Below are 13,415 nucleotides of genomic sequence, written 5' to 3' on the forward strand. Positions count from 1 at the left end.
CACCAGGAAAGTAGAGAAACTTAGACCCTTGAGATTGGGTAATCATCCTACAAGGAAAGGGCATTTCTGAACAATTTAGTTTACCTTAGGGGAGAAAATGATCCAAATTTCAATGGATCTTTTTATTAAAAGTGATGGCTTTTAAATGGCTTTTTCGTTATTAGAAGTTTCCCATCACTACAGTTACTATCCTGAAAAAAATTACAAAACCTAACTTAAAACGAGTGAATCTTTCAAGCAAGCAATGATGCATTGGACCAAGGTTTTCAGATCAGAAATTTTTAAATGTTTCAGTTTTCATGCAGCTAATCTAATGCACCTTTAAAGAGAAGTGCATATCAGGAATGAGTAGCTTGTCTGCTGAGCTTTGAAATTTCCAAATTAAGCTTTCTCAAAGGTCTTATTCTATTGACTCATATTTCTTAATGACTTCACAAGTTATTGGACCTTAGATACCTACAAAGAACCACCTGCAACTGGGATTGAATTAGCTGAGATCTACATGAACAGCAGTCTTATTGAGCCAAGCCAAAAAGTTGAGGAAATAAACAGTATTTCTAAAATCATCCAGCATTTGTGTTGTGTAAGCAGCAGTATTTCCAATTACATTAGAATTATATAATCTACATTTAGAATACCTTGTCAGATTTTTGCATACTTCCCTATGAAGTACCCAGTACTTCAGATAATGGTAGAAGGGTACTTTTGTGTTCTGAAGCCACTGTATGGCATTTGGACATTTTCTTTCAAAAAAGTAGTTTTCCTCTGAAGTATCAAGGGCCCCTGTGCTTACGCAGCTTTCCTCACTTTCATACTGTTACAAGTTCTGTGGTTCCTTAACTGACATTTTGAGTCCTTCCTCCTTGCCAAGTAAATGCAGAACTCCAGATGTCCTCAATCATGCCCTCTAAAACATGTATGACATCCCATTAAATTTGATGAATCTGTACACACACTTGGAATCAATTCAGAAGAAATTTAATTTCTCTGACAACAGCTAGCAATGAAGCCACTGCCCCAAACATACTTCAGGACCTGAGGTTTCCCAGCTCCTACTTTCCTGATGGAAGTATTAAGAAAAAAGGCAGCCCTGAAATGTGAAACACTTCAGCACATAACACAAATAGCTCCAAATCAGAAAGCTGTACTTCAGCACATGACTACCACAGTACAAAACCAAAGCCCAGCAAGAGGGTTCATGAGCAAGTAACAGAGAACTTGTCTCTCTAATAGTGGGAGGCCAATGCTTGACTCAGCAGCCTCATTAATGCTTTGAAGTTAATGAGACAGGACCACCTACAGGGAAGACCTGAACTACAGCAGACCTGTCTTCAGCTTCAGCCCCTGGAGACCTTCAACCTGGAAGGAAAGTGAAGAGGCTTACAACTTCTTCACAGGCTTCAGACAGGTAACGGGAAGACAAAACCAGATCTGCTTTAATGAACAAAGTACACACAGCACAATGTTAGCAAGTGATTGTCGCACTACAGATGCCTTTTGTTCTCTGTTTTGAAGTTTTGTTTGATTTTTAAAAGATTTTCCTCTGATTTTGGTGTGCACAATTTAATAGTGCCTACTAAAAAAAAACACAAAAAAAAAGGCTCTGTAAAAAGCAGAAACTGTGAATCTGAGTCTAGGTAAATGAAATTCTCAAAAATAAGTGTTTTTTGAACTTCCTTTCAAATCTTATTCTTCTAATCAGAGACACAGACTAGCTAGAAATCAATGCAAATACAGGGAAATCTGAGAATACATATGTCTGAAATGGAGTTTGATTAGAAGGATTAATTTTATCATCTTTGAAAACACAGCATGTGTTTTTAAAATTATTAGATTCTCAAAACAGTTGATGTCAAAGGCAGGTTAGCAATAATAAACATTTTGAATTATGCAAAGCAGGGGGTTTAGAACATGGCAAATTTAAGATGCGGCAGACGATTCAGTTCCTTAGTCTGAATGTCAGGCAACCTATTTTAAACAAATCCTGTGGGTATTCAAGTTAGGTGTACCCTTGTTACACAGGAAGGGAGCAGGTTTTCCAGTCTCTAGCTGCTTTCTGGAAATTATGAGTATTTGGAGGAGGTCTACTACCCCTAACAAATCCTTCAGTACTGAGTCTAACCTAGGAGCAATTATTTCAAGCACTCAACACATGACTTTGGATTCAAAAGTTACCAGTCTTAGAGAACAAGTTGTTTCCATCTAGTAAATTGCAAGCTCTAAGGATGCATTTTGGGTTTTTTTTCGTTTTAGTGGATTACAAATGTATCATCCAAATTGTTACACAACTTTCATTTTCATTACGATCAGGTAGATAAAGAAGAAAACCTATGTTTTCTAAATTGCATAGTTAGTTTTGTCATACTTATCCACATACTGTCTTCTATGACTTGCATCTTTTCAGTCAAGTAGATAATATTATAGAAGGGACTCACTTAGATTCCTTCCAGCAGATTTCCCAAGTGAAAAGCTCACAGCAACTCCTCAAAACATGTTTGTTTATAGGCCAAATTTTGATTCTAATTCCAGATGGAATGAAGTGGGCTAATAGCTTTTAAATACTGAAATCAATTTCAAACAAGAGCTGATACATTGTTTCCAGGAATTTTTGGACTGTTAAGCAAAAAAAAAAAAGGCAGCTTAGTCTACCACTACTCTATACCAAATGGAATATGGTGTGGTGGCTTTAGACGATGATATATGCATGCATTTTTTGATTTGAGGCTAACAGCTAAGACACAAAAGTATTTGTGAAGTGGGTTTGTTATAACTTCAGTTTTAAACTCCTTCTGACTCAGAACCAGTTTAGCAGTTTCATTTAGCGACTGATGTGCATTTATGTCCTATCTTTCATTTGATACGACAGGGAACTCATATGGAAATCATGTGCTCTGTCCAAACAGCAAAAAACAAAGAGAGGAGCATAAGAAAGGCATTTACAAAGAGAAATTATTCAAACCCCATCTTCAGAACTATCAGAAGAAAAATATGACTATTAGATCATGGCCCCAAGCTTTCACAACAGATTACAATTTTAATCTCCTAAGCATCAAAGCTCTTAACAGAAAAGAAAGAATTTTAGAAGAAATAGGCAAAATGGACTTCCAGTTAGGTTTCAAAGTGCATTTGCAGCTAAGAATAACTTCAAAAGCAAGAGTTATAAGCCAGAGTTTGTTTAAAGAAGAAACTGGCTTTGCAAAATTTTTGAAACATCTGTTGAGATAATTTTTTAATGTGCAAAATAAATACTTATCAATTTTTGAAATTGCTCAGGAAGATAGCTTTAAACACGATTGAGGCAAAATATTTTAAGCAATTATGGCTGAACCAGAATTTTAAGTAGGAACAAAATATTTTTGAAAATTTCCAGTCTTTAAAAACATCCAGAAATAATGTTCAGACTTACTTTGTTCAAGTTCTTATGTTATTTTTTAAGAACTCTTTGAAAAACATCTCTAAAGGAACACAGAACTGTAAAGATCCTGACATACAATTTCCTCATCAATTACATATGACAGCAGTCAACCACTATGTAGTAATTATCAAAAATATTGACCAATTTTACTATTTATTTAAACTTAATACTTAATTTTAGGCTATATTAATTTCATGCTGGAAGTAATCAATATTTTGTTACTAATGTTTTGTCAGAAGATTACTGGCTCTACTGGATGCCAATTCTGACTGGTCTATATTTTCTATAATCATCTCCAATCCAATTCTAAGGACAGCTCCAAGCAAGACTCAAACTAGCTCTCTCAGTAACACTATTGCCAAGAAATACTGACTAGAACCAGGAAAAATCTACTACAATAATAAAAATAAATAAAATATTCGGATTTTGCTTGTTTCTTCCTTGCACTCCAGGACCCAATTCACAAAGGCCTGGGTACCTTAAACACAATTTGTTTAGAAGATGAGTTTTCTATTTACAACTATTGCCTCCTTAAAAAGGACTATGTATGTTGAAAAAGAGAGTAGCTAAATAATAATAAGAATCTGGAAGTTTCCATATAAAGTGATGAACAGTAAGTTCTAGACCAGAACACCAAAATACCTGGATTTGCTTTGTGTTTGTGAATTTAATGCAGTCCTTCAACTCAGCAGCACTGGCCAGGTAAGAAAAATGAGATTTTCCCCACCATTTCAGACTGATCCAGAGATGAAATTTCCAAATGAAGATCCTTTACAGAACTATGTTTCGTCAGCCTTTTTGTTGCTTGGTGATTCAGAGCAGAGACAACAGGATGGAAGAGAGACATGGCAGCTTGCATCACCTCAGGTTTCATAAAGCTTAACCATGTGAGCAGAAGTCACAGCATGGACAACTTCCGTGAGCTCAGGACATTGAACACTACTAACTGACAACAAGTAAACAGAGCTCTGTAGCCATTTCTAGAGAGCTTTTATGGGTTTCTCTGTGGAAGCTGTGAATAACTTAATATACGAACTTGGAAAAAAACCTGGACAGAGAAACATGGCTCACATGCAAAAGTGGTTAGTAAAATAATTTCTAACATAAGACAAAGTCCTGCCTTTGGTGATGTAATAGATCCTGAAGTTAAAAGTACCAAAGGCTTAGAACAAAAGGCAAACACCCCAATCTTATACAATCAAAGAATCAAATAGGAGAGAAAAGCACTACAATTAAGACTTGTAGCAAAGGAGATTTATGGAACTGAGTAAATCCCAAATTTGCTCTGGGTTTGGAAGTGCTTATTTGATCTTGATGAAAGCTATGCTTAAGAGATGACTTGCAACAGATCTTTACATCAGAAAGCTCTAACCCACGAAGTAGTAACAGACCACTATGCAGAGTAATTTAGTGAATGTTTCAGCTTGACAGCAGTAGTCAGTAGGCAATACCAGGATACAGTTCTATTGTTAAAGGCTGGGCACAATTTCCAAGTATACTGCGTGTTTCTGCACTGGTGACATCTGGAATCATACACAAGTACACCTGCCTGAATATTTACAGTAATTACAGCAGAAGTGTCCAACATCAAGCAACTAGTTTAACCACCTCAGTGAAATCTTGTCATCTTCAGAAATGTTCATTTAAACATATTTATGCCAGAAACAACAAGTTAAACAGTAAAATTAACATTCTGTGATTCCTAAAACATATAGAACACTTACCTGCTACTCTTTCATCCGTTTCTCTATTGCCATCATCAGAGTATCTTGCAAAATCTAAAGAATCAAGAGTACTGATGCTTCCAGCACGATCTTAAGGGGTAGGAAAAAAAAAAAAAAAGAAGATATCAGAAAGAATCCTGAAGAGTTGCCTATCTTTTATAGAGAAAGTGATAGAGAGTCAAAACAGCATCTCATTTCATAGAAACTATAAATTGGAGGCTACATGTTCTCCAAGACTCAAGTTGTACTGCATTTTCTGAAGCTCTGTAAGTAGAGAGTACATCAGTAAACTTGAACCAAAAATGCAGCACTACAGCAAGTTTACTGAACAGACTGTAAGATATTTTTGCTCCCCTAAAAGATGGCATTTCTCGCCTGTCCACAGCAGACGAGGAGTAGTGCATTGTAGCACTTCCCCTTTTCCACAAGGGCCAAGGACTCTGGCTTGGACACACAGGTGAGAATGTAAAAGAAATCAAAGTGTTGTGTGACAAGTTTCAAGCAGTTCCCTTTTAACAGAAACTTGTGACTGCCTCAAACACTGCTTCTTTTTCCCATTTTTAGGATTTTAAGGCATGTCACCATGACCAAATACTTTTTTACATATCTCCTGATCTATCTTTTAACTTCAGTACATACCCACTTAATTAACATTTTTTAAGGAATGCAGTATCTAACAAAAGCAAAGGAAGCACAGTTCACGCTATTGCAGTACAATATTTGCACTCTATAATTACTGAATTTTAAAAAGAAAAAAAAAAATCAAGAAATTCAGTAACCAGCATAAAGTTTGGATCTGATCTTGACATTTTTCATTTCCTGGGAATGGCAAAGAAAAAACCATGGACCAAAATGCAATTTTGATAAGTCTGTTGAACCACATATTCACCTTTTTATCATAAAAACCCACAAATTACTTGGTAACAGAACTTAAAATAAATTGAACAGGTTCTTAGCACAATTGAATATGCAGAAATTATATTAAGTACCTTAGTATCTTCCCGCTCCTTTTGAAATTAATTTCTATGTAGCACTTCAAAAATAATTTTAATTACATTAGAAATGTTGTCACATTAACAAAGAACAAACTCCACAGAGCTGTCAAAAAACCTCTTATCTGTCAGTGGAAATAGTAGCAATTTCATCACTTGTCAGTCAAACTCTGTCATGACTAACATCATTAAGTATTTAACCTTTCCTCCCATTCTGCATTATGTAAAAAAAGAAAAACAAAACAAAACAAAAATCTATTAATAACTTTCTTTGTATATTTGTGCTTAATTGTACTGTAAGGTCTTGTGACATCCTCTCTACACATAGACCAGCATTGCACTCAAATAATAACACCTGAATTAAGATTGATGAAAGCATTTATACTTCAAAGATACAGAGGTACTGAAGTTACCAACTCTAACTGAGTTCAACATCAAGAGTTGCCTGAAAACCTTAACCTGTCTCTTCCATGGACATAAAGTATATCACAGTATACAGTTTATATCTACCAAAGGGTTTTTTCCTGCTACAATGCTTTCTTATGCAAACAACGAAACAGGCTGTTGCTCCTCAGTGAGTCTCTACTCAGTCATTGGTTTTAAACCTCATTGCTTATATGCAGCTTCCAGTCTTATCCTCTGCAATTTTTTCAGACATTAGTCTGATTTAGTAATTCTCTGTAGGCTGTTCTATATAGCTTAGCAACTCTTCTTTATACAGCATCATTGGAAAATGGACTGTTATGAAAATAAACCAGTGGGAATCACATTTGAAGAAATTAAGTTCAAAAGTAAACATGAATTCATGCAATATGAGAGTTTTTAGAATTGACTTGATGAATAGATATTGCTCCAACTTATTTCACTGGGAGCTGCAAGATCATTTTTTGAAATCAAATTCAAAACAACATTTAAATGGAGATCTTAATGAAAAGCTGATGTTGAAGAGAAGTAACCAAGTCTCACACACAGCATTGCTACGGCAAATGCAGAAAGGAAAATGTTCCCCCCTGCAGACTTGCCATGTTCACAGATAAATTTTCTAACTGATCTGTGAACAGAAGCAAAGTAACAACAGAGAAACAATGCTCAAATTTTCAACTTAAGTCAAGCACATCACAATTACTGAAGCATCCAAACCCATAAGAAACACAACTTCTTTATATTACTAGTGGTGCACTTCAGAGGCCAAGGTTCCCCCGAGAACTGAAAAACACAGGAATAAAATACAAACTCATCTGCCAAAGCCAAAAACTTCTTGAAAAAAACCCAAACCACCAAAACCCAGATGCCTATAAAAATAGCAGGGGGTAATGACAATCTTTGTCAGGATGTAGACAACGGAAGCTGTTTAAGATCACACCAGCAGCTGTGAATCTAACAACTCACAATATCAATCAATTCGACAACCTTAATGGTCCTACAGGAACAAGCAACACCAAGGGGGTTTATGATTTCAACACCCAGAAACTGCCTTAAGCACCACCCCTGCATGAACAGCAGCAATTTACAGGTTGAAATTTGTACATTCACCATTTTGACTTTGCTTTATCATCACCACGTTCATAATAAAAGCAAACATCGGACTTCCTTTCGTAGGGGCCGACACTGGGAAGATGCACAAACAGCTAGATTCAGACTGATTAAACCAACGAAGATCTGCTAGGGAACACCAGCCCTCATGGGTTTCCTGCTACCATTATTTCACTCTGCCAGTAATGCTGATCCTCCTTCCCATTACAAAAGTCCACACCCATTAGCACACCTCCTAACCCAAGATGTGTCATTATTGGTACAGTCAGGGCACGCAGGCACTGCTGAACCTGCCCACAGTGAAGAGCAGCAGGCCTGTGCCATCGCCTCACCAGCCTGAAATGTCACCATGGGGAAAACTGTCTGTGGCCTTGCTACTGACCACTGCAGCAGAGGTTTAACTCCTAGAACTAATGCCATTATCCAGAAAATCATAGAAAAACATCTTATAACCTCGCATTTTACACTTCCATAAAGGATGTAACTGCTCCAAAAAGGATCAAGAGGGTGTAAAAGGTACCTCCCTGCTGGCAGCACAACAGCCTCATTTGTTAGGAAAACGGGCAGGGCTGTTAGAAGGAAAGGAATCAAAGGGAAGGGCTGTGCTCAGTCACAGAGCTCACCTGAGGAATGTGAAATAGCATTTGTCTGAAGTACAAACAGTTGTACTCCAGGACACTGAGTGGAAGCATTTCAACTACAGCATTCAGAAAATAGAACCATTTTTCTGAACTGAAGGTGGAAGAGAAAAAAAAAATTCCATTTTTTAGAAGAAAACACATAATTTTTAAAATAAAAATTAATATTTTTGTCTCAAGTGATTTGGCAAAGAATATCAAAGCAATTTCTTGTGGAGAAACCAGTGAAAAGGAAAAGTACACTTTGGCTGAAATCTGCTTCTTTCCCAGAAAGAAACCCAATCTGCCACAGCAGCGGGAACCCATTTTGTTGTCTTGGTATGTGCATTCTTATCAACCGTCTCCTGTGCATGGATTTTAGCTTCTTTCTCTGAATTAAAACACTTTATAATTAGCAATTCCCTTTTGCTAAAAGCTTTCCTACTGAATGCTGGCAAAATAATTGCTGTCAGCTTCATGTTTCAGAAATGGTAAAAGCAAAGTAACAAGAACAATTTTGACGAGCAGGTATAAACAACTGCAGAACACGGATCACCTCAACATGGAACAAGGAAGTGCATAGAGAAGCAGTGAAATAGGCTTAGAGTTTTCATAATTCATACTAGAGAAATGCCAGGAGACAGATAGGGACAATAAAGGAGAGCCTGTGCACAGTTCTTGTCTCTTACCTTCACCACTGGAAAAGGATGAGCTAAGTCAGAATGCCAACATTCATATACTCAAAGATAAGATGATCTTTAATCCCTTAAAAAATGCATTTAATTTCATTTATGAAGTGAAAAATTGGGTTCAACATCACATTTTGCTTATTAACTTATACAGTCTTTAAAAATATTGCTTCATTCCAGAGGAAAGGAATTTTAATTCTTTTCTTATTTCCAGAACTGGCACCAAATGACATGCAGATTTCTGCTGACAGCTTCTGTTCCCATGGCATATATTCAGCTCTCCCTGAAAGTTGAGCATAACTACCAAAGTAGGAAAATATAAGGCAATCTCAAAGTGACACATCCCCCACCACTGACATACACAATATGAAAATCATTCGCTCTGATGATGAAAGGAGATTATTTTTACCAGGTTACCTAAAGGGCATCAAGAATGATCATATTAGCTGTATTTTAATTTCAACCGTATGGTCACAGTACGTGCATTAAGTAAAAATAAGTTGCAGTCTTCTACAAAATCTCATTAAATAATCTTTACATGTTCATGACACTGTAAATTAGCCAAAAGCATAGATAAATTAAGTGGCATTACTTATTGATAGGAGGCACAAGAAAAAATATTTTAAAAATTAATGTTTTAGAAGCTATTTCAATTTACTTTGCAAACATCCAAATTGATTTTAAAAATTACTAGTTGACAAAGCAGCCCAGTTGTCACATTTCCTCTAAGATCACAGGAAATCATATCATCATGTACTAGCAATTAATCAAATGGAAAATATGAAGACCCAGAAATCCACAACTTTTCCTTGAAATTCCAAGAGAAGAAACGATATTATGCTTGTATACGACAGATTCACTTAGCTAACTAAATGTTCGCTTGTACTGAAAAATATCTGTAATCCTGAAACCAGACTACTGGTCTGGTTTTAAACTGCTGAGTGAAATAGCTGGCTAACCACATCTTACACTGATGGGAGAAATAACTGGCTACTGGAAGTAGGGTTTTGGTAAGCGTACAAATGGAACTAAAAGTGAATCCTTCCCAGGCAGGATCAGAGCAGCTTCCCACTGGATATTGCACATACTAGGACAACATGTTTCCCAGTTTAAGCCAGGCTGTATATGAATTATATGGTTCTATGGAGGATGAAACAGCTGTAAGGCAGATAGCTCACACATATCACAGGGAGATAGACTCTTTTTGAGACTTTTTGATATAGTAAAGGTCTGGACAGTAACTTATACCTATAATGCTATCAGGGCCATCAAGTGGATTCCAAATTCCACCCTCACACATCACTGTTTGGAGAAGCAAAACCAAACATGACTTTGCATTGATAAAAACCTCAAAACCAAGCAAAAGAACACTCTGAATACGTTCTATCCAATTGGTTAATACAATTGATTTGTCATTTACTGCAGCATTATCAAACAGGAACACAAAACATACCAAAGGCTTGGAAAAAACTGTTAAGAACATTGTTCATGGTATTGGATTCTACAAAGATTTATATCAAGAACTCCGAATATTCATCCAAGCACAGCTCTGCTTCCAGAAGCACAGAATTTCTGTTTTGTCTAGTCTTCTTTTTTTTCTTTTACTTTGTCTAAAGTTAAAGTGTTTTAACATTAGTGTTTGAATTATTGTACAAGCAACTTAATCTACCAGTAGTAATTTTATTTGATAATAATACACTCTTCACTAAATTAAATTTTCACTACATAGGATTTCACTAGGGGCAAACATTAAACAAGGCCTGCCAGTTCAGTGTCAGGTACAACCCTACTTAGAAGCCATCTCAGGTTAATGCCTTCTAGCTTATCCTGAATAAAACCAGACGTTGAAAGTTACGTAAGTGGATGACTGAGGCTATCAAAAATTATTCCTTAGCATCACCATCCTGATAGCTACTTCTAGGCAAGAAAAAACCCAGTACAACTCCAGAATACAACTCTCTGCAACAACAGGAATAAGCTGCACTTCATTCTTGAACTGGGCACTGAAAATCTGTTTTGCAGAACAAAATTATTAAAATAGGGAATTGCTAAGGTTTGATTTTATTATGAATTAAAACCCAAAACAAAACAGGATAATTCAACAAAAAATATTCTACACTTAACACACAGCAGCAAATTACATGCCAAAAATTATGAATGATCATACAAAGAAAGTTGTTGGGGATTAAAAATGTCAGAAAAGCATGAAATTACAGCTGGGATACATATGGGAAAAAACCCAACTTACTCTGAGATACTCTTTCAGATCTCTAAGAAGTGAGACCCATAAAAGCCCCCTACTGCAAAGTTTTTTGACCAACAAGCCATGGATTATTACTAATACAAGTTTAAAAGAACCATATATATTTCCATGTAACTTTAGAAAACACACAAGTTTTTTCCTGATGAGCTGTGCTATTCCTGTGAGTTAAGGCATCCCTCCTCCCAATATACACATAAACCCCTTCTTGCATGGAGGAACCTCTCCATCTAAAAGCAAATTATGTCATGAAGAGATCAAAGCCGAAACTTAAAGGTGCTTGCAAATCAAAGGTCAGAAAAAAATTTCATAGACATCTGCAAAGAACAACAGTACCCATATTTTATAGGGTATAGCTTATCTTTACTTTTAAGGCACCCAACCTAATTTTTAAATGCAGAGATACAGGCAAACTATTCTGATAACAGATCCCAACTGACAAGCTTCCATGATAATTACTCAGGTCTGACACTTCTTCCCTTTCTTCTCTGTGCTACAAATACAATAAAAGAACTATTGAAATTCAGACCTAAGGGAATGCAGATGTATAAATACACATTTCAGGTCTATTTCTGCTAGCAGTAAAGAAGTCTGCAAGTGAGGTATTTTACCTACCTTAAACATTCCAGACCTAGAATAAACTAGCCAGTAGGGTCATGCAGCAGATGGCCTGCTCTTTTCTAGAGCTACTGGTCTGAAAAAGTATGTCCTTGAATAAACTTGTATTTTCAGCTACCCTGCACAATATCACAGGCACAAAATAGCAGAAGCCAAGGAAACAGAGAATTAACAAATTAATTGGGAAAAAATAATAATTTCCTCTAGTACCTCTCTGTATATGCTTAAGCCCCATATTAGTACTGAACTACACACAAGCATAAGCGAAGAAATCAAATTGCGAGAGAGAGCGAGCATGTGTGATAGATGATGTGGGATAATGTGAAAACCCAGAGAGTTTTAATGAAGTCCTTTCTACATTAAATTGAACAATCAGGCATCATTAACTCTTTAATAAACGATAATCAATTCACAGTTTGTATTTGTGACCACCTTATATAGCAACTGAAATAGATATGTTGTGCAATACATATGAATAAATGAATTAAACTATTTAATTCCCCATAAATAAAACTGCAAATTTATTTTAACCGTACCACATTTCATAAGACATCTCTGGAGCAGTATTACTTTGAAAAGTTTTAAAAGTCTGCTGCATTTAAAATTTCTGTTATGTGTCAAGTTGTTCCAAGCTTAACGATACTGGATCTTTCAGCAAAGCAAACTTGATCCATTGCAGCTGACATGTGATCTAGCATACAACCTTTACAGTAGAAACAGACTTGCACAACAATTTTTTAACTCAACTTGAACTTGTAGAGTAAATTTTACCAGATCAACACATTCCACATTGCTGTGGTAACTCGGGGATGGAACAAAAAGCCTTAAATTAATTCATTGCATCAGGCACTAAACTGTAAGCACCTGATGTACCAACCTTGCTTTGCAACTCAAGTGCCTCTTTTGCTCTCTCCCAGTTGTTCTTAATCAATGAGACCTGCAGAATGTTCCAAATTCGTGTGTTCTGAAAAGACTTCAGACCCTTGTCAAATGAAAACTTAGTTAAGTAAAGCTACTAGAATAAAATTAACTTCAAAGCTGTCAGAACAATCTACTTAGCAATTACCAAGAACAGACATTCAGTACTAGTCCATGATGGGCAATCCAAACCAGACTGAAAACAGATGATTAATACACTTTCCTACTTCATATTTATAGCAAGTTATAAAAATTCATAGGAAGCATATGAAGGTAAACACCTACAGCTGGTTAGAGTAAACTAACCTATGCTTGCTGGCCAAGAAAAGAAAAAAACCCCACACAAACCAACAAAATCCCACCAACCAGCCAACCACAACAAAAAACCCAACCACCAGATACATAAAACAAATATTTTGCAGACACATTGAAATAAAAAAGTATTACTCTTAGTCCCATGACAGGCATACTGCAGAAGCTCATCAGAAAGATGAAATTACCAGTAGAAAATAGGTAAGATTGTGGACCCTAGCACAGAAATAACACGCTCACAGAACTGGGTTATGATACAGATGCACCTGGGCTGATCTCCTGGAGAGCCATACCAAACCAGGCAGCTTTTGGAGAGAGGTTTATTGCATAGCCATTC

At 36.3% G+C, this 13,415-nt stretch overlaps 1 protein-coding gene across 3 annotated transcripts in view; it reads right to left on the reverse strand.

The window, feature by feature from the left end:
• The window catches only part of RELCH (RAB11 binding and LisH domain, coiled-coil and HEAT repeat containing), a 77,280-nt gene that overhangs the window by 55,688 nt on the left and 8,177 nt on the right, over positions 1-13,415 (reverse strand). For all 3 annotated transcript variants that reach the window (XM_041427776.1, XM_041427774.1, XM_041427775.1), the window contains exon 2: positions 5,140-5,229. In XM_041427776.1, the coding sequence (XP_041283710.1) occupies positions 5,140-5,229 (90 nt within the window). The remainder of the gene's footprint in view (positions 1-5,139; positions 5,230-13,415) is intronic.

The sequence above is a fragment of the Onychostruthus taczanowskii genome, unplaced genomic scaffold, assembly GCF_017590055.1.
Source record: "Onychostruthus taczanowskii isolate IOZ18803 unplaced genomic scaffold, ASM1759005v1 scaffold119, whole genome shotgun sequence".
In the NCBI taxonomy this organism is placed as follows: Eukaryota; Metazoa; Chordata; class Aves; order Passeriformes; family Passeridae; genus Onychostruthus; species Onychostruthus taczanowskii.